Consider the following 22,767-nt stretch of genomic DNA (forward strand, 5'->3'; position numbering starts at 1 on the left):
AACATAGTCTTTTCGCATCCATGATAAACGTGCATATTCTATTTTGTTTGATTTTGACGTCGCTCTTTTTCAAGTATTTTGTTGGCACAAATTTTTCATTAAATTTCAACCATCTAATGATGTATTTTCTTTTTCGTTTTTTTATTTTAATTCAAGATTTCAGATAAGTGATTAAAAATCTGTCTTACAAATAAAAGGAAACTGTTTGAATTTCACAAAAAAACATTTGCTCACGTTACGAAACGAGTAGAATGAAAATCTTAGTTCACACAGACAGATATGCTTGACCACCGACCTTTATGTCTTTGGCAAAGACTGGTATGAAGAAAAAAAATACCAAATAATTTTTGGACCTCAATTGTCGTCATGATACCAAAAAATTCATATAAATGTGTGACAGATGCAAAGCCATTGCAGATGTATGAATATATTTGATGATGCTAAAACATAAAAGTGGACACTGTGAGAAAATTTCTAATGATAACAGGTTTTCTTTTATGCTCTTTTTTTTTGTTTCTGTACCATCATTCTGCTTGCGCATATTCATAAAGAAGCGTATCACCTTTGAGGTGACTCTTCAGCATCAATTTCCAGATTTACACAAAAACCGCTTTTGAAAGAAATGTAATCAAAAACAAGAAAAAGAAAATACATGAATTGAATGTAAAAACGACGAGAAAGAACAGATGAAAATGAGCATAGACAATCTAGGAGAAAAAACAACAACAAACAAACAACGATGCCTTTTTGTAAGACAAAAAACCTGATTGACTAGTTTTGTGTGAATACAGTGTATATATAGATACATTCAATGCTTGCGAATAAACGCTACACAAACGCAAGGGATAAACATTTACACTCTACACGTATTCACCTATGGGCAGCCGATTTGATTACTGTTGGGATTGGATTGAATGTGTATTCACTTCAAATCAACTTTTCTTGTAATCAAAAGACAAATAGAAGACTCAGTATTCGTTAAAGGTAGGAAACGCGATGTTTTTTTTTTTATTGATTATTATGAGAAATTGAATTAAGCCAAGTGTTGAAATAATTGAAATTGAAAAATATTATTGTATCGCGATTTTCGGATGGGTAAGAGAGTGAAGTGATAAAAAATGTACGAAATTTCGGTTGAAGAAAGGGTTTTTGTTGTCGTTTTATTTATTTCCGAATCTGGAGAGCAAAGATTACTTTAAGAAAAATCCTGAAAATGAAGAATTTATTGAATAAATTGATTTTCTGTTTATGCGTTACAATTTTTTTATGAACTTTAGTTCTGGAAATTATTTTCGCTGCATTTTTCATATGCTTCTTTTGGACCAATAGAACCATACACATATGGAACTGGAGACACTTGTTTGAATTCAATTTCATGCAGAAGAGGTGTGAAAATGCGCCAAGACTCGATCAGTTCATCATCACGTCCAAAATGACACGTTGATATGAGCTCGATGATTTTCTATCCTGTGACGAGAATTAAACAGAGAATTTTAATGTTTCATATGAAAATATTAAATTGAAATATTGTTTAGTTTACTTTATAACGATCGGCGTAGTTTAGTCCTAATTCAGTTTCTTCGATATCAAAACTATCTCCAGGCGATTTAATCGACATTTTAACCTGCATTGCTTCATATCCTTGTTCCAGGTTAATAACAAATTCATTTCGTTTGGATTTTTCTTCGAAAATATTGTCAGATACTGAATTCGAACTTCAATTTTTTGTTCATCGAGTGCTTTACCACTTTGCATAATAAATGGAACACCATTCCAACGTTCATTGTTAATGTGTAAGATATTTAATGCAAATGTCTCTGTTTTTGAATCGTCGGATCATCTCTATATCCCAATTTAGTAACACCTTCACCATTTGGATTACCAACATATTGTCCCAAGACGGTATCTTCTAATTTGATGACATCGATGCTTTTCAACAGTTTTATTTTTTCATTAAGAATGTCTTTTGGATCGGTGAAGTTTGGTTTTTCCATTGCAACCAATGCTAGAATTTGCATCAAATGATTTTGTGTATGCGAATCAATTAAGCAGCAATGTTCTTATGATTCCATGTTGAACTGAAAATTTCATTGGCGAATCGAATGTTCATCAAATTTTGTACCATTTCGAAGGCATTCCAATTATCCATACGATAAATTTGGTCATCAGTAAAATATTTTGTAACATGATCATTCAATCGCTTTGCTGATTCTTTATCTTTACCAAACGGTTTTTCAATGACCATACGATTCCAGCCACTGTTTGACAACAAAAAAGAGAAAGAAAAAAAATCTTTCGCTTTTAAATATATATTAGTTTCTAGCTAAATCTCGATTTTTAGCAAAAAAATTAAATGAAAAAAAACGAAAAGATGTCAAAATTTGTTAAAGAGAAATGCTGTACACTCATTTCTCAGCCATGCAATTGATTTTGATCCTTTCCGTCACCTGTTCAAAAACATACGGCGGAACGGCCAAATAAAAAAGTCTATTCGCATTAGTTGCATTCTCAATTGTTTTTAATTCTTGATTCAGTTTGTCAAAATCATGGCTGGAGTTATAGTTGCCAACGAAATAATGGTTCAAACGCCAAAATTCTTCGTATCGTTCTTCTTCACCAAATCTGACTTTCATGTATGGATCGAATTTGGCACGAAGATCAGCAATGGTCAAATTACTTCGAGCGTATTCATAGAAAATAACATATGTCCATAAAGTTTTGGCAGTAAATTCAGACGTTCGCCATTTGGACAACAAACATACAATATCAAATTCGTTTTTATTGGCGTAAACTATTATTTATAAGCTATCGAATAGCACATTCAAATTACACTTGAAGGGCCATTGTCTTCAATTTTTCGTAGTATACTTCGAACCTTCAAAATCATGCTCTGGCAGACCGATACATCCATTTCCTTCAACTTTCGCTTGATTCCCATCAACTGTTGCTCGTTCTGAGCTACCCAGCCCATCTCGTACACTTTACGTTTGAGAGCCGACCAGAAATCTTCGATTGGACGTGACTGTGGAATGTTTGGTGGGTTGTCCTTTTTCGGTACAAAAGGAATATTTTGTTCAGTGAGCCAATTCAATGTTTTTTTCGCATAATGACTGCTTGCAAGGTCCGGCCAAAACATGATTTCGTCTCGGGCGTGATGGTTTTCAATGAATTGCTTCAGTTTTGGCAAGCATTGATCAATATAGATGTCAGAATTTATCGCTTTGGCTCCTTGTGGTCGAATAACTGGCGCTGAAATACCTTTTGGCTCAAATTTTGACTTACCGGCATATTTGACATTGTCTGTTGTTGTTTCAATGTTGTCAGTGTAAAAGCGACTCAATTCATGGTGCGCAAAAGTAAAGTGTGATTCATCATCCAAAATCATGAATTTTCCATTTGAAAAATGTTTATCACGAAATGCACGGCAACATTTTGGTATTATTTCGAGTTGTCTCGGTGTATATTTTGCTGCTCGCTTACGTTTACGATAGAAAACGTTGTTTTTCTTTAAAATACAATGCACTGTGGACTTTGAAACTTCGAATTTTCGTGATAATCGTCGTGTTGATTGACCAATCTAGTTTTTTGCACTTGACAGCAGACTTTTCGTTGTTCTGACACTTAGTTTTGGTGGACGACCAGATTTCTTTTTGTTTTCCGGTTCCTTACCTTCCCGGCAATCCTTTAAAACACGAAATATGGTTCGAGGTGAGATTGGCTTGTCTTTAAACACTCGAAGAATTTCTTTTGTACTTAGTCTGCCAAAACAATTTGCGACAGACTTTCGTAAATCCAATTTGTACGACATTGCGAATGATTGTATTATGTCGGATTGGGTTTGACAGTAGTCTCGAGATACAAACATGTAATTTTGTTTATGCAGAAAACAATAAATATGTGTATTTAAGTGCAGATTTTTATAATTTAGTGTTATTTTATGATAAAAAATCGATGTTTAAAATTTCAGACATAAAGCTGACAAAAAAGTTGATAGTTTTTTTTACATAATTCATTCATGCAGATTTTGTAAACAATGCGGAAATTCATGCAGAAATTTTAATCGAAGAATCTTTGAGCAAAGAAAAAATATATTCCAGAAAATCAAACATGCAGCTCGCTTTATTAATTGATGTGTTTTCTATCCGCGAATAATAGTGCAAATTTCGCGAAGTGGGTGGCTGTAATGACAGACGTAAAATTATTTGTTGAGCGTATGTCTAGCTGCATGGTTCAATATAGTTTTCTGACATAAAGCAAAAAAAAAAAGTTACTTGTTAGAGTGGCTCTTGGTCTATTATATATGTTTACAAATTTGTGAGTTAGTAACAACAAACTAAGTTGAAAAAAAAAAACGATTTATTACACACAAAAAAATAGGCGGTTAGCACTCGTACACGGTGAATTGATTGTTTGATTTTGACGCTTATGTGTGTGCGGTCAAATTTACTATTAATGCGGTAAATTGCGATCAATTCTAGAACACAAAATTATAAAAATGATGAAAATATGACCGCATTGAGTTTAAAATTGACCGCACACTACCTAATAACCGCATCTTCACTTGATTTTACCGCATATTTTTTGCGTGTATTTATTATATACTATAATATTAGATTCATAAAATGTTAAGACATATTTTCAATACAATAAAATACAAAAATAAAGAGATAAAACATCGATTTATCGATTGTAGACGGATAAGCTTCCTCAAAAACGCTTATTTATGAAAAATAACAGACAAAAATGAGCGTACACAATCTAGAAGGAAAAAAACAACGATGCCTATTTGTAACCTGATTGACCAGTTTTGTATGAGTTCAGTGTAAATAGACACGTTCAATGCATGCTAATAAACGCTAGGGATAAACATTTACGCTCTACACATCTTCACCTATGGATACCCAGATTTGATTACTGTTGGGATTGAATATATGGTATTTTTTCAAATCAATTTTTTAGAAGAATTGCCGTTTCAGTTGTTCGCTTATCTAGAAATATGTCCCGCTTTAATTCTCACTTGATAATTGCAACAACGAATTGTAGCCTATGATACGATTATGAATGCAAATGTAAAAAATCGAAGTATTCAATACTAAATAAATCTTACTTATAGTATATAAATATTTTGTTGGGCGATTTTTGTAGAGCACATAGACGAAGAACGAGAGCAAGTATAGCATACAACCACTTATAAAATACATGTGAATTGTGAATGAAGGCAAAAGAAAGCACTGAAAGAACGCAAGAATAGTGAAATGTTTTCTAAAATCAGAAAGCACACCCATGCATACAAAAGTGTGTGTGTGTGTGTTTTGTGAAAATGTGGAAACCACCATGAATCGGAGGAATATAAAGCATGTACAAAATTTATAAATTATGCCATTTTAGAATTGGCAAGTAAAACAAAACAGTAGTATAGCTAGCACAAGAAGAAGCACCAACAGAAACTTACATTTCACCAGTACGATTCGGTTTAAACGATGCATGTATCTGGGGAACACGGTTTCCCATTCTGCATCACAAACGTATCCAATTCTATGAATTAATATAAAATATTCTTCTTTAGAAGGTCCATGTGAAGATATTTCCAAAAACCGAAACTCATTTATAATATACGAAAGCAACTACAGAAAAAACGGAGTCAAGTGGAAGAGGAACAAAGGAAAAAGGATCGAACCTTTTGAGTTTTATTCATTTACGGTGGTCGGTACGAGAGCCAAAGCACAATATTTTCTCAATCTGACGTTTGTTTCATTTGTTTCTTTCTCTCATTCCTAGGCATCCGTTGGCCATGTGTGTTGAAATTATTGAGTGGAGCCTGTATCTAGGGGAAACAACAATTTTTTACATTTTTTTCATTCATTCGCATTCTCTATTTATACATTTACATAAAAAGAATAACTTATTCCATTTGAAAATTCAAAATTTGGATGAGAGAGAAGAGATGTTGATATACAAAAAGAGAAATAAATCAATAACCAGATATTGTTAAATATGTATAGTATTGATTCGTCACAAATTGACTATGTTTGTATAGTGTTTGAACACTTTATAATCCCGACAAAATTGCGCAATTGTGTGTTGAATGTTTCAAATGTTGCTTTTGGCCCCTAGGTCCGTTGGCCGCAGTGTGCGTGCGGTGTTCAATCCAAAGGTAAGAATTCTACACTTTCGTCGTGTGGCTTTATAACGAGTTGTGTGGATTTGAATTGATTCTCAGTTTCAGCTTCGTACATGAAATATGCATGTATGATATACGAGAGACTCGCAATATAAGTCAGATAAATAAATCTTTACGAATTTCAACATTCATGATAAAACGTTGGACATCGTCGAATTGGCACATATGATTTTGGTCGTGTTTTTTTTTCGCTCTCACAATTCTCAACAATTTCGAATTGTGTTCTTTGTCTGTGTTTTACGTTTTCTTTGCGCTGATTTTTCCATGTTTTCTACTTTCCCTTTTCTCGGAATTTTGTAGACGAATTATGGATTGAGTTTTATTTAGAAATGGTACGATTTATATTTTTTATTCACTGTTCTAGCACTCTCTCAGAAAGACTAATTCATTCGTCTTATTTACAATTCGGTGTTTTGAATACCTTTCAAGAAATTAATACAATTACTTTTCATGCTAATTTTGCACATAAATGCGACAATTTTAATGCTTATCACTTTTCTTTCAGTTCGAGTTTCACATACTAATAGGATATTATTCCGACCAAAATATATTGACAGTCATGATGTGATGAATAAGAAAAGGGTTCATTCTCTCTGGTATGAATTAATAATGTAGTAAACATGGTTCATATATCTCTATAAGTGACAGAAAAAATCCTGCCATATCGGATCAGAGCATGTCATTACTTATTGGATAATATAAACAAAGACAAAAACGTTTCGTTATCGATTAACTTTTCTTTTTTTGATAAAAACTCACACATATAGACCAAGAGCCACTCCAACAAGTAACTTTTTTTTTGCTTTATGTCAGAAAACTATATTGAACCAGCTCCGCGAATAATAGTGCAGATTTCGCGAAGTGGGTGGCTGAAGTAATAAACGTAAAATTATTTGTTTAGTTTATGTCTAGCTGCATGGTTCAATATAGTTTTCTGACATAAAGCAAAAAAAAAGTTACTTGTTAGAGTGGCTCTTGGTCTAATACGAATATCAAAATGAGTAATCCATTCAATAAATCGAATCTGTCTTCTCATACAGTTTTATCCACTAATTATAAAAACCTTCATAACTTTCTGAATAATTAATCATAATTTTTTTGTATGATGTTGGAAACTATACACGTGTATGTGATTAAAATAACAGCAATACCCACATCTCGAGAGACTCCAAAGATCATTTACACAATTTAAAATGAAGTTAATTATTGTGGATACCTTGAATATATTGCAAAATTTCGAAGTAACAAAAAAAACATTGTGTCTTCGTAATTGAAGGAAGAGTCGACATTTTTTGTCCTTACATTTGGTGTTTTGAATATATTTATATATAGATTTTTTAATCATGGCGTGATGATGTAGTGCCTTGACCAAATTCTTCAATACATAGTAATGCAAGTGCTGTGTATGCGTATACACCTAGTGAAGAGATTTGAAGGTTATTAAGTAAGGCGTGGTTTCAAAGTTTCAACCCCTACTTATTTTCCTTTATTTTCTAATATAGTTTGAGATGTGTATTTTGAATTTCTTTTCGTTTCTCTTTGCCCGCAAGTAAAATATTATATTCACGAAGCAAATGGTATTCACGAAAAACCATCTGTGTGTGCCATCATGGTTGTGCGGACAAATGGTAATAATAACAGCACCAACATCTCAGCATCAGCGTCAGCATCATGAGTAGCAACAGCGGCTGCAGCATCAATACACATTAATGGACACAAAAAAGGGAGAAAAACACATCGTGTTTCGAGAGAAGACGAAGCAACGTATACCCATACAAACGTACACACACACACTTCGGTCAACATAAAACGATAGACGTCGAACACATATACGACTTTAAAATTTTATGCACATATACGTACATGTATCGAGAGTTGTATTTCGATGGGCAAATGAAGGAAAAATACTACGAACGAATATAATAGTCAAATCGGAAAAGGGAAAATATAAAACAATGGACAATGAATAAATAAAAGACCAAATTTCTAAAAGGAAATCAGATATTTTATGAAATTGTCCTGCATATATATAGCCAACGGGTGTGAGAAGAAGTACAAGCAACGATCATTATATGTATAAATTTAGAAGCAATTGTAGAAAACGGAATTTCTTTTTTTTTCTCAATTCGTATGGTTTTTGTTTTAAACTAACCAGTAAACCTTTCAATATGTTAGACTCCGATTTTCGATTTTTTGCATTTAATCGGTAGAGAGGCCCAAAAAAAATATATAATTTGAACCATTTTTGCCCAAACTCATATTTGACGGCCTAAGAAGAAAACAATAACATACAGAATATTCTGCAAAAAGACGAATACAAATTTATGTGAGCAAAAACCAAATATACAAACAGACAGCGCAAAAGTAAAACAGCCTACTTACATGTGTTTCTTATGTAAGTAGGCTGTTTTACCTTTGCGCTGTCTGTTTGTATATTTGGTTTTTGCTCACATAAATTTGTATTCGTCTTTTTGCAGAATATTCTGTATGTTATTGTTTTCTTCTTAGGCCGTCATTTATACTCATAATTATAACATATAATATAAAATATTTGTGTGTTTTTTCAATTTTTTTTATTTATTATAAATTCTATTAATTATTTTCGTTATTATTATTGCAAAACTTATTCAATTTATACAATTTTGCAAGAAAAAAATATTTGCAAGAAAAAAATATATGAGAACCTGGCGTGAAAGAGATGGCGCTTCTTAAATCGAGTCGCGTTGAAAGCCGACTGTAAGTTATACTCGGCCGGACCCCGGTGGCGACCCAGTTCGGGAAGCACGGGTCCGAATTTTTGAAAAAAAAATAAAAAAAATGAAATCGCCCAAATGGGGTCAAAAACCGACCCAAACCAAAAATTGACCCCATTTTTGGATTCCTCGTAAAAAAATTCCCTTAGGCCACCTTACATTGCATAACCCTCCGACCACCCCTTGGATCCTTAACTCTCCGTTAGGCACATGTCTGAATAGTCACATTCATACCACATGAGTCTGGCCAGACCCATATACAAGCAGTATGCCAGTGCATAGTATATACGTGGATAGACACGACTTTCATGAGAAGAAACATATTGACCCATTTGACCTTTAAAATGTCAAAATCTGTTTGAAAAGTCGAAAAATCGATTTTTTTCACTTTTCGACCCGTTTTAAGGATCCAAGGAGGTGGTCGGAGGGTCATGCAATGTAAGGTGTGTCAATGTAAAATGGGGTCAATTTTTGATTTGGGTCGGTTTTTGACCCCATTTGGGCGATTTCAATTTTTTTTTTTTTTCAAAAATTCGGACCCGTGCCTCCCAAACTGGGTCGCCCCGGGGGTCCGAGTCAAAATGTCAGTGGATAGTACATGGATAGACGTAACTTTCGTGGGAAGAAACATATTTGCCCATTTGACATTTGAGGTGTCAAAATCCGCTTGATATGTTTTATATTTCCCTTAAAGGTCATTTTTAGCCCCCCCTCCGGGTAGGGTCACCGTAGTATAAATATTTTTTCGTCTCCTTAAGGGCTACAACTTTGCCCTAGGGGAAAATATCGAATAAAATAAGTTACGAATATGCTGCGTATAAGATAAATAGCTCCGTATATGTGTGGTTTATACGCATATATGCAGCGTATATTCATCTATTTAAAGTATATTCGGTAAAAAATACTTGAGTATAAACCGTATAAACGTATAGATAATTCCCCTTAGACTTTGTCCAAGAAAGTAATCGATTATCTCCAGTCGTTTATGACATAGATCATCGTGATTAGTTCATGGTACTCATGGAAACACCGAGGGGTAAAGATGGTTCAAATTATTTTTTTTTGGTCTCTCTACCGATTAAATGCAAAAAATCGAAAATCGGGCTCTAACATATTGAAAGGTTTACTGGTAAGCAAACAGAGAAAGCCCTTACACTGCAATTTTCCAACAACATTCACTGAAGGTTCTTCGTTATATTTTCCAACTTTCATTATTTTAAGTCGGATAATATAGAATTTTGGCAATTGAACATTTGAAAGGAACGGATTTTCATGGTTTTCATAATTTTTAAATCGATTTTTCCGAACTGCTCCTACATTTTCAAATCGATACCATCTTTAATAAATGGATAACATACCATGATGTGATGAAATTATATTAAAATTAGAATGTCTGTATTTAAAGTTAAACAGTAATGTAAATACATAAATTTAGAAATTATATGCCGATTTTTTTTTCAAGAAATGAAAATAATTATGCAAACAATAAACATGTTCAAGATACAAATGAAAGAGATGCGATTAAAAGAAATTCATAGTATGGCCTGTTTTGATATTTTCTTATTTAGAATTTCAGTAGTGTGTAAATTCACATATATCGTGGAAGATTAGAAATAATATTAGTATGTGTCTTATAAAGGTTCAAATACCATACATAATATAATAGAGAAATTTTAATTTGAAATAAATGAAATTCTAACTATAGTAATACTTCTTCTTTTTGTCGGTTTACTCCAGAGAAAATATATTTCAGCTCAATGTGTTTCAAAAAAAATTACGAACATCTTCATATATTTATATATTTGAAATGCGGGAAAAATTTGCACGTTACTTTGTATAATAAAAATATAGTAAAATATATGTTAAAGTCAGATTAATTGAACTTCATCTGCTAAATTATGATAAAATTTACTTTTTCAAATATATTTCAAAAAAAAATTGTATGTTGTTTTTTGAATGAAAAACTCGAGCATGAGATTAAGAAGAACGAAATTTGCTCAAAAAATAAATGTGTGTTCATTTTAATTAGTGAACCTAAGGATAAAAGTCGGGTTTGTAGTTAATAGTTGATTTTTAACTTAATGTAGTCATTTAAGAACGTTGAAAGTAATGAAATGGATATTTTAAATTCGATAAAGCCCTGAAAAGACTTGAGAAAATGGCCATTCATGAATGGTCTGATGCTATCAGTAGCTGTGTTTTTATCGTTATAGCATGTCTTATCATACGGTTAAAAAACATAGTTCGGGTGGACGAATAAAACACTGAGCCAATTTATTCCATTATCTTCATTCACAGTTGTTGTATTTCATTGTTTTCGAACGTAGTTCATTCATAACCAACCAACCAACGAACCAACTACCCACCCTTTCCAAGTAACGATCGATTTCTATTCGAATATTCTTTGCCCAAACGAAAGCAAGAATGGTACCCACGTTCATCCATTTAAAAGATGTATGTACGGATACGTAGTGCCCATCGACGAAACTTTCAAATCTTTTACTTATCGAATTTTCCATGAATAACCTTATACCGCTGCCAAATATACCGATTGTATGGCATGTGTACATATTACAATACAGTATATCCAAAGATGCGTACATATATCTATATAAGCACGTATATATCTACATAAATAAGTATTTATATATAGATGTATATGTATAGCTTAGATACTTGACCGTTTTACAAATTTTTGTTTCAAGTTCTCGAGACTGAGCTCATGAAATAAAGTCGAATTTGATGCTATTTTTGGGGGTGATTCAAAATTAAGCGCATCGTAATGTACAAACGACAACTGTACACTGTGTTCTATGTTGCATATATACATTAAATGTTCATTCTTATTGGATGCTCAAGTAAAAGGAATTAGTAAGTACCCGCTTACTTCGCGTTCACGCTCATGTCTGTTTTTATACATGTTTGCCATTGTTGTTGTGAATTTTCATAAAACATTTTCTTTATTATGGACTCAATGTTTCTTTATCTTCTTTTTTTCTGTTTTTGATGATACATGTTCGTTTTGATTGTCGAAAAAGGTTTTATATTGTCGTAACTTAACATGAGTCGAACAAACTTCTCAAACAAATCCAACATTGTAATTATAAACAAACACAGAATGAAATTACCAAAAGTTTTTCACCATCTTCTTTTACTCTTTCTATTCGCAGTTCAATCGAATGAAATGATTGAACTGTACTACAATGGAAATGATATAAGTTATATATCGTATAACATACAAGCAATACATGTTATAAATGTTAGTCGCATGCAAATGCGCTCTTTTCCGGCGTCCGAATGAAAAACAAAAATTAATTTTTAATAAAAATTAATTCATCCAACAATAAATTTTTTTAATGACGTTTTTTCACCTTTTATTTACTAAACCAATATCTAGTGGATCATTGACTTTTACCATGGCAAACCGTGTAATTTTTGATTGAATCATTTATAAAAAAAGGCCATACTTTTTTTAGAAGAATACAATAGAATGGCACCTACGACACCAAATAGGTCATTTGTTTGCATCACTTCTCAGCTTCACCGTTCACCGCTGAACTTTATCGGCCAAAGGTCCCATTTGCTAAGGTTAAGCAATTGTACACCTCATAACAATCGACGACACAACGAATAGCAATAAAGCTCCTCTTCACTCAAAAACTGTGTAAATCGCACAAGTAGAGTTGTTTGACGCAACATCAAGTTTTTTTTTCTTTCCATTTTGTATATTGCGTGACCGACGACGAATCTATGGTCGCATATTTGGAAACAATAGGTCACAAAAATCGCTTAATTTTATCCCCTTGCTGTACTGTTTGCTGAACACCAAAGGCCGGGTCACCAACCATTCACAGAATTACACATAAAAAGTATCATTGGTTTCTAGTTTTTTTTCCCTGTCCAATGGCATATTTGATTTCTGGTTAGTGAAATAGGCCATAGCAATAACCGGTTTACACATATTTTTGCATTGCTGAATAAAAATTCAACGGATTTATCGTATAATGTGAAATGAAAATAGCAATGAAATCGTTTATTTTGTCGTTATTTCAAATATTTAAATGAAACCTTTCAAATGTATTCATTCCATCATTATGTATTCAAATGCAAAACGAATGTGAATTTTTACAATTCAAATTTGCAATTTCTGTGCAATTAATTGAACATATACCGACGCCATCTATTGGTGCTCAGAATCAAATGCTGCGAATATTTAAAAAAAAATCAACTTAATTTATTTGTGTTTTGTTTTTCAATCGATTCTATCCGAATACTAGGTATTTGATCACAGTACATTTTATAAGATTTAGTTTTTATGCTCATTTAGCTTGAAAAATTAGGAAAAAAAATTATTTTGGGAAAATGGATCCACTTTCGTATTAACTTTTCAATTGAATTCAAATTAATAACGTTCGCTAAAAAGTTTTAAATAAATTTGAAATTTCTTGAATATTTTTCAGTTTTAAAAAATTTCTTTCGAATAGAAAGTTTGTATGTATTCTATAGAATTATATAATTGCATTTTGCCGAATCAAAGCGTAACTGCAACAAAAGTGGAGAATTTGCGATTCAACCCTTCTTCAACGACCAAATAACATATAACAATTGTGTTGTAAATACATTGTCATTTACTGGAAGCAGCGATTAGAATCATTTATAAAAAAAGTCGTTTGAATGTGATGAATTTTGTGATTAAGCGAATAATTTTTTTTCTTTCATGCTATGGAACATCTATAGAAGCAATATTTTTTGGTAAACATTTTCTGCATAAAATGTGAAATCAGACGAAAATCAACCCATTTTTATTCATTTACTTGGATTTTATGCATATGTATCTTCTTCTATCAGTCGCGTAAAGAATGACAATAGTCTGGTTTACTGGAAAAACGAGTTTTAACACAACAACATTCGTCATAAATTTCGAAAATCATGCGACCAAATAAAAACTAGGAAAATCTGTACACAAAACATCTCTATTGATGCCGACCAACTTATTATAATGATAATTTAGCTCAGATTCACTATTATTCTTTTTTTCTCTTTTTTTTTTGTTCAAAAAAACCAGATATTTACGTTGATTTTCCTGCGATCAAATGAAAGTGGAAATGGTCCAGCTGCATGCCGCTGGTGGTTCGCCAAGCGAATTTCAATAATCTTCAAATAGGGAACAAGAATCAAAAACTGGAAGTTCAAGTTTTGGTGGTTCGTTTTATTGTTGAATACGGTTTTGCACGTATATTTTTCTATGGTATTCGTGGTCTTTGATTTCATTGAATTAAATAAGAGCGAGATGGAACGAAATTGTGCCATACTCACCTTGATTAAATTGCGATGTCGTACATGAATTTTGTTTAGTCTGATCAAATTCATCGATGGTACAAGATGTAAGACTAAGAAATCATCACTTACAAGCGAGTACGATTTTATATCGTCGTACCGATAACTAAAAAATATTCGATTTATTCAGACCATTTCTTTCGAAACTCAAAACCATTAACAATTAGTATAACAATTTCATTGCTTTTTTACGCTTTCAAATTACAATTTTATAACATATTTTGTGATAATTTCGTGAAAAATAAAACACACATAAAAATAGTGAAAAAAAGAAATATATCATCCTTGTTGCAGTTTTTCAATGAAGTTATTCTGAAGGTATGTATTCATATTATTTGTATCAATATCGTGATCGTTGAGAAAGTGAGTGAATATTTTATGGTGTTATCTAATTACTATGCACAAAAAATAGTGAATGAATCCATCTACTTATTATTTTAAATGCATACAAAATTGATGCTCATGTTTTAAAAAGAAATCAACAAAGTTAGAGTTTTGTTGTTGCGTCCGAATTTTGCTTGCGTTTCGTTTAAGCGTAGCAATGAAGATGCCATCAACTAATGGTGTTTGAATGAAAATAAAATAAACCTACATATTTTTAGAGTGTTTTTCAAGATCTTTTTCATATAAAATAATCTTAATAAGATTTCAATCTTAAATTAAATTTGATAATATTCTTTTCCAAAGTTCGAACATTTTTACTTGAAGTTTTTTTTTTCAATTTCAAAATTATTAAAATGTTTAGTTATTAAAACAATCAAACAAAGTCTGAATCTGAAATTTGAATGTAATTAATATTTTCTTTCTACTTGAAAATTTCAGATATAAAAAAATCGTTTTGTCAATCAATTTAAACAACAAAAATTGTTAATAAAATAAAAGAAACATACGAAGAAACAAAAATTGTAAAAAAAAAAATAATGCAGAACATATTTGGACGTCAACATGTTTGAAAAAGATGAAAAACAACGCCAAGCAGAACAGCTCCAAAAAAACATTTTCTGAACAACAAGCATAAAAATATTTTTCGAAAACAAAAAAAAGAGAAAAAAAGAAGAAAACTCAAACAGGCAACAAATGAAGAATTGTTGTGACAGCCAAAATACCGTTGTCAATTTTCACAATATTCTGTGGAAAAGGAGAAGCGCATCCTGGAGAAAAGGAGAAAATGATTGCGTTACCCTACCATAGACTGAAAAGTTACCACCACAAAAAAAAACACTGAGCTTTCAACGCGTCCGTCACCACTACATCATCAACCAGACACTTTCAGGGGAAATGTGAAAAGGAAAGAGAGAAAGTCTCACAATCAGCGGCAGTAGCCACAGCATCAGCAGAGTGTTTTCAAGATATTAGCACGCGGTAGATAAAAAAAACACAATTTAAATATAACCAACGGCCAGAATATAAACGGAAACGAATGTACCTGCAGCGAGCACAGAGAGGAGAATCACTCATTTCATAAGTATAATTTTGTTTATCCTATTGTATACGGTAAACTGAAACCAAAAAAAAAGAAAAGAAAAAAACACGCATACACACACATACTTTTTCCACGCATCTTCATAAGTAAAACAGCCGAATGGAACGCAGTTATAACGCAATCGGCGTTTCATTTAAGTATATTTTCTCAAAATTTATGATGATTTTTTTTTAGCTTGTTATTAGAAAGTTTTCTTTTCATGTCCAATATCGAAACGAAACTTAAAACACAGTATGAAGTATAACGTATTTTGCAATACGTACAACATTCAAAACAACAGTACCAATCAATTTCTTTTAGCACAGGATTTTTGGCATTTCTTACTACTAGTTACATTTCACACCACTTAAATACTTAGATAGTGCTAAAAGCTGCAAAACTTTTTAATAACGACCGAATCGTTTTATTTTCATGTCACAACACACATTTTAAAATTACAAATCCTTTTTTTTATTGTAAACCAATCCGCAACACACACATTAAGTGTACATTTCGAACAAACGCAATCAACAAAACTATCCGATCCAAGTCAATCCAAAAACAAACGAAAGCAAAACAAAACAAAAAAAGAAGAAATTTACTAATTTGTCCGCTTTTCATTCAAATGTCTTATTTAGCCAAACGAAATTTTATCTACTGCAAATACGGTTTGAACATGACGTTTAAAATTGTTGTCAATTATCAGATTTAGATTGACATTTAGCCAGTATAGATGAATTATAATTTCAAAATGCAATTATGTATTGAAAACAAAATTTTAGCTGCGACTGAAAATGAAATATCTGGGAAAATATTTTTAAATGAAAATCTGATCCATTCAAATTATAAACTCAATCTTACATTCAGACTGTGCCAGATTGACTGTGTACCATAATTGATAAAAAAATTTCTTTTTGGATTTATGTGCATCAACCTTTTTAACAAGAGTTGTAACATGTCATGAGAATCAACTATAGTTCGCAATATTCGAAGAATTTCACCGAAAAAAAGAAACAAAATTTGAATATTTATCATATTTGAAATGTAACACATGAATTGCTCGAACTTAAAAACATAAAATTTACAAAATGCTAACATTAAAATTAAAAACAAACGAAATTATTGCATCGATTTCCATTTTTTTTACTACGATTTGATTTCAAAAGGATCCAGAGACAAAAAAAAAACAATATAAATGATACAAATAACACATAAACGTTCCATTTACGTGTACACAATCGCTGTGGTCTGGTCGGTCGAGGCTACTATTTAGAAAATATTATAGAAAAATTAATATTATAGAATTATTCTCGCCACACTCATAATAACCGATCATTTTATCCCATTACAGGTCAACATTCACATGAATATGAACATTTGAAAAAAAAAAAAAAAAAAAAAAAAAACAATTAAAACATTTGACCAAAATTTCAACGACTAAAAAACAAAACTGACTACAGAATTTGAACGACTCACACACAATCTGTATTATTATTATTTCGGACAATAAATTCATGAATAATTGTGTTAAACATACAATTGAGAAGAAAAAAGAGGACAAAATTTTCTATTTGTTGCTTAAAGAAGACGCATTTTCTAATGTCTCACAAATCGAATACTATTTTCTAGATAATTGAATGCTGCTTCAATTCATTTGAGATGGCATCAGACAAATGAAATTAAGCATATAAAACATTTTTGGCCATACTTCGATTTCACTTCAAAATGTTCAAAGAGCATTGCGACATTTCAATTCGTTCAACGTAAATATTGTTCGTTCAATTTTGCAATCATCTTGTATGTTCATCAATATTCTATTTCGCACCATTGTCGAAGGCGCACGCACATTCACTGTTATGGCCTGGAAATACACAGTTTATTTTATGGGCTCCACTTGCTGCGATAAATATTTAATTAAAAAGCATTTAACCTTCCTACCGTTTTGTACATCTCTTTCATCGTTCGTTCTATACATTTTTCACATTTCTAATCGTTTTTTTTCTTTCTTTCTTTCTTTCTCTCGTTTGTTTGGACATATAATGAAAAACGTACGTCTTAATTTGACTTGATGCTTTGCATCACATCAAGGAATCGATGTCGTCTTGCGTTCACTCGACATTATGGAGACCATTACAGTTGTAGATCAAACGAGCATAGTCCATACTGACAGGAAAATGCAAGCATATATAGCAACTTTTTGTGCATGTTAGATTGAACATTGAACAACATATTGAAATATAAGGTTAGCCAGATTTCAGATTATTTTCTTTGAAAAGTCTCTGAGAGTACTAGTTCAAGTTAACGTAGGGGGTATGGTTAGTCATTTCTATGATTTTAGAAAAAAAAATCCATAGCCCGTACCACAAAGACACACATACAAATGCACGAAAACAAACACACATTCACACACACATACATACGATGGACGTTGTCTACCATCTAATGTGCTATAAATTCAATAGAAAGAGCGTTCTCAAAATACAGACTTTTATTACTGATTTTACTGGTCAGATGATAAACAGCAATAAGACGATACAGAGAACACTCAAAAACTCAAACAGAAAACATGAAGACAACATGAGAACGCTTCAATAATTTTGAATGTGCCCGTATCACGTGAATCTTGGTCGCTATCGCGCGCCACATTAAACAATAATAAAACGACCAAAAATAGACGAAATGTTAAGTAATTCCTTATTGATTTCAATATTAACAAAAACGCATATCGTACAACCAATGGTTATGCGTAATGGTGGTGATATGCTCTTCATCTGCCAAAATAATACGAAAAGGAGTTTGGTATTTTATACTATTGCTTCGCCAAACGCACAAACATGATATACGCTTCTTACTGCTATTATTATTATTATTATTATTATTATTATTATTATACGCTCATACCCAAAAACTTACCAAATGCAGCTGTCGACACTGAAAATTATTTCAACCGATATTTCGATAGCCAACCACGCAAAATTTACAAGCGAAAACGCCGAACAAAATATTAAATAGGGAGGGGAATAAAGAGACGGTTCATATATATATGCATACCAGCGATAATATTATTAATGTCTTTGTAGTTCTTTGCCAAATTACAAGAAAAATTATATAGCCAAAACAATGAAAAGACCACAACGGAAACAATGCCAACGATCCTTTGTAACTTTCTAATGAATAAGCTGCTTCTTTTGTCATACAGATTTGGTGAAGATACTAAAGTCAATCTTACTTTAAAAAAAATGTGAAACGCACATCATAAAAACCGTGTACATTACAGACAATATATTTAACTAACTGGTCAGTTGAGCTGACAGTACGTTAGCCAGCTAAATGGGCTAAAACAATAGACGTTATTGTTTTAATGATGAATCACTTTTCTTGTTTTAATAGCAGTGATTGTTCATTAAAACAATAACTTGTATTGTTTTAGTCCATTAAGCTGGCTAACGTACTGTCAGCTCAAATGACCAGTTAGTTCAATATATTGTCTGGTACATTATGCCAAAAGAAAATTTATCGAAATCAGCAGGGGCGCGTGTATGCGGCATCGAGGCAAAAATTCTATTTACTAGACTTCCTATATATTTTTTTGACAAACCATAAAAAATCTTGTTCTCAATTTGTTTTTTCCATTTCTTCATCTTCTCTTTTCTCGTCTCAAAATGTGCGTTCTACAATATAAATGTTAAATGACAAGCAATCAGAATTCTCAACATCAATGTGAACCGTACAATTACATTGCATTTAATAAACGTCTTCCCCGTTTTCAAGTCGCGTACATCATTTTAAACTATAGACATAACTATATTATATAATAACCAATGCATACTTAAAACGATATACCCCGACTGTATGTCGTTTATACGATACAAATGTGGTGTGTGTCGCGTACATAAGGAACCGAATTAAATACAGACATTTTGTTTGTACCCTAAATTTTTTTCCACTCTCATATTGCCTTTTTCAACAACGGAATTACGTTCTTCCATCTTTTTTCTTTTGGTTGATACAAAATATTACTCGCATTCTTTTTCTTTCGTAAATTTAAGTTTGAATGGCATTAATGACAGTTTCTTTTTAGTACAGAAAAATATAAACAAATAACGCTCTCTATTTTTATTTCAAACCGTTTCTCCTGGAAAATAGATTAACAATCTCGTAATTATATTTGCAAAGAATATTTGATTTAAATTTATGGTTTAAATTTTATCAACTACAACAATGAGAAGAAAACATCTTTTGACTTTAAATATTCTGGTTTGTACGAATTCTAAATCGGATTAAAAAAATCATTTTTTATGTGCTAAAAGTTTATTCTCGAAAGCATTTTACATACAAAATCACTTTCACATTCTAAGTTCATTCAGAAACAAACGTTAGTCGATTTAAGCGCTTGTTGTTAAAATTAACTTCAATACACAGTAAAATTGTTCAGTTAATCATTAAATACAGTATTCGGTATACTATATATATTTTATCAAATGGAATTTAGGCCAACTAACACAATTCGTAAACATGATATTCGCATTACTCTTGATTCATAAAATAAGTAGTACTTTTACTAAAAAATTTCTTTCGGAAAACAAAAATTGTTGGAAAAAAATCATTCTCTACAAATTAAATTTCATAAAAACAAATTTTAATATTACAGCAGTTTTCGGAGCCAATTTTTGGGCATTGTTTCCACGATTTTCTGTAAAATATCAACATTTTATTTCCAAAACATTATTAAATAAAAATATTTATTTCTTGCAAACGTTAAAATTTTTAAAATGAATATAAACATTTAAATCATTTTCTTTGAGATTTAGAAAAATTGACATTGGTCAGCAATTCGAATTCAAAATTATTCAACACTAAAATTAAAATGACTGGCTATATTTTCGGGTTTTTTGTTACAAATTAATATATAAAATGAAAAATATTTTTATTTAAAAATGGCACAAATTCGATGTGTTTGCATCTATCAAATAACCCAAGGAACAATTGTTGGCGCAAAATCATCCATTCCAGGCATATGTTCACAGTCAAAATTGGGCCCGGATTTGTGTGTAGTTTCAGTCATATTCAACGTCACCAATGGAAGAGAAAAAGAGAAAAAAATCAATTAGTATAATATAAAAGTTGATTTGATTCATAGTTATCAGTAGCGCTTTTTTCAATGAACTCTACTCACCTACAAACGTACGAGATGTACGCGGTGCAGTTGTACGACTATCCCAATGATCCAAAATTGGATTCATCAAGACCTAATTATTATCTAATTAGTTTGCAAGGCCACAGATAGCACACTTATGTATACTAAATCAAGCCTAGCTAAGTAACATTTGTTACATTATTTTTTCTAATCTTAATACTAAACGACGTCGGTGTTTGTTTATTAATTGTCAAGCATATGCACAATGATATTTCCAAACTGGTCTTCCCCCCAAATGCCTTCGCCGTTATCCGCTACGTTGTACCACTCGTCGTAGTTCTCATAGAACCATTCGTCGTACCAATTGTCGTCTTCATCGGCTGGCTCATCAGGTAACTGGACATGAGGTGGTGGTCGTGGACGTTTCAGTGATGCATGGATTTCTTCACCGAACACCTCACAATGGCCTATCATTGAAAACACAACGAACCAAATAATAAACATTCAAACAAAATCTAATAAATCAATTTCGATTACCTTTGTACATGATACATTTGGCCGCAACTATGTCCCGGTCCCAAACGGTTTTGGTTTGCATTGCTACATATACCCATTCACCGGCGTCATTTAGTTCCATTTTGAATAATACTACGATTTTGGGAACTAAACGTGGTTGTGGTGGATTTGGATATGCAACAATTGGCTGAACAACATTGTTTGGCTGGGCAGCTTGTTCCAATCGCTTTCGTTTGCGAAGACGTTGCATTTGTCGCTTACTCATTTTTGTGATGATAACCTTTGGCAAAATCATAACACCGTCTCGTACTTGATATCCAGTCTGCAGGCAGTTGTGGCATACTTTGAAGCGATGACTCTTCGTACGTGGATCAAAACGATTGATACATTTGGCGCAATGCTGTGATGTATTCCATTCGTCAATGAATTTGATGACAACATTTCCTAGTTTCTTGAAACTGGCCACCAGTTTGCGTGTGCCCGGACATCGTTGACGTTTTTTAATGCCGATAGGTGAGTTCGCAGCTGTATTTTGGCTGTTTCATCACTTGCATGAACAGAATCAGAGTAATGATCGAATTTTAACCGAACATATTTTCGTTGCGAATACACAGTAAGGGCTTTGTCCATCATTGCGACTCGAGTTTCGATGTAGAATTTCCAAACAAATTTTCCTTTTGGAGATGGCATGAAAATGAACGATTCCATGTGCGCTCTTTCCTCTTCCTGGAATTCCTTTCGATATCTTTTTCCTTTTTTCTCGCGCTGATTGTATCGAGCCAGCCAGTGGTATTCTCTTGCGTCAACGGTGATGTTTTCCTATAGCACAAAAACGACAAAAAAAAACCATACAAATAAATTGAATGAATATGGCATTGTTTCGATACAATCAATTCAACACATCAAAATCACTAATAACTGGGGATACAAAAAAACACATTTGAAATATTTACCTCTATGTCGGTTTCAATGTGACGACGAACAGTGGCATTCCATGTGCGAAAACCCGGATCAATGCCAATTTCATAAACGAAACACTTGAGAACTTCGAACATGTGACGAATTCGTTCCCATGATAATCCGATCGACTCAGGTTTTATTGGTTCGATGTACACCAATGACACTGCCACGTTGTCGGTGAGAGATAATTGTTATTTCGATGAAATTCGTCGATCGCACGTTGAATTTTCAAGAAAAAACGAAGTGACGCAAACCAGTTTTCTTTGACGTATTTTTTCAATTTCTGATTTACAGGCACACCAATTTTTTCCGCTTCCGCTATCAATATATACATGTTGTGCGTTCGAATTCCTGTTGTTCGTGCATAATATTGATGTACTACAGCAGACACAGCATGATTAACATCTTTGTCTGTGATTAA

General features: G+C 32.3%; 1 protein-coding gene and 1 pseudogene across 1 annotated transcript; both read right to left on the reverse strand.

Moving 5' to 3' along the window:
• Positions 1 to 1,273: 1,273 nt before the first annotated feature.
• LOC116336831 lies at positions 1,274 to 3,808 on the reverse strand (annotated as a pseudogene).
• Positions 3,809 to 20,604: 16,796 nt separating this feature from the next.
• Positions 20,605 to 22,200, reverse strand: LOC116336756. Its single transcript, XM_031760869.1, has 3 exons — positions 21,408 to 22,200; positions 20,910 to 21,337; positions 20,605 to 20,696 (listed from the first exon to the last, which is right to left on the reverse strand). Exons 1-2 carry the CDS (start codon positions 21,679 to 21,681, stop codon positions 21,114 to 21,116), a joined length of 498 nt encoding a protein of 165 aa, XP_031616729.1. The 5' UTR covers positions 21,682 to 22,200; the 3' UTR covers positions 20,605 to 20,696; positions 20,910 to 21,113.
• Positions 22,201 to 22,767: the final 567 nt, after the last annotated feature.

The sequence above is a fragment of the Contarinia nasturtii genome, unplaced genomic scaffold, assembly GCF_009176525.2.
Source record: "Contarinia nasturtii isolate CC-2019 unplaced genomic scaffold, AAFC_CNas_1.1 Cnas_scaffold_187, whole genome shotgun sequence".
Lineage (NCBI taxonomy): Eukaryota > Metazoa > Arthropoda > Insecta > Diptera > Cecidomyiidae > Contarinia > Contarinia nasturtii.

Bases quoted from the DNA above. Each gene is read 5' to 3' on its own strand.
- LOC116336756 (XM_031760869.1), bottom strand. From the start codon at position 21,681: ATGATTTTGCCAAAGGTTATCATCACAAAAATGAGTAAGCGACAAATG. The intron at 21,338-21,407 runs GTAATCGAAATT...TTTCAATGATAG, and splicing joins CAAATGTATCATGTACAAAG to GCCATTGTGAGGTGTTCGGT.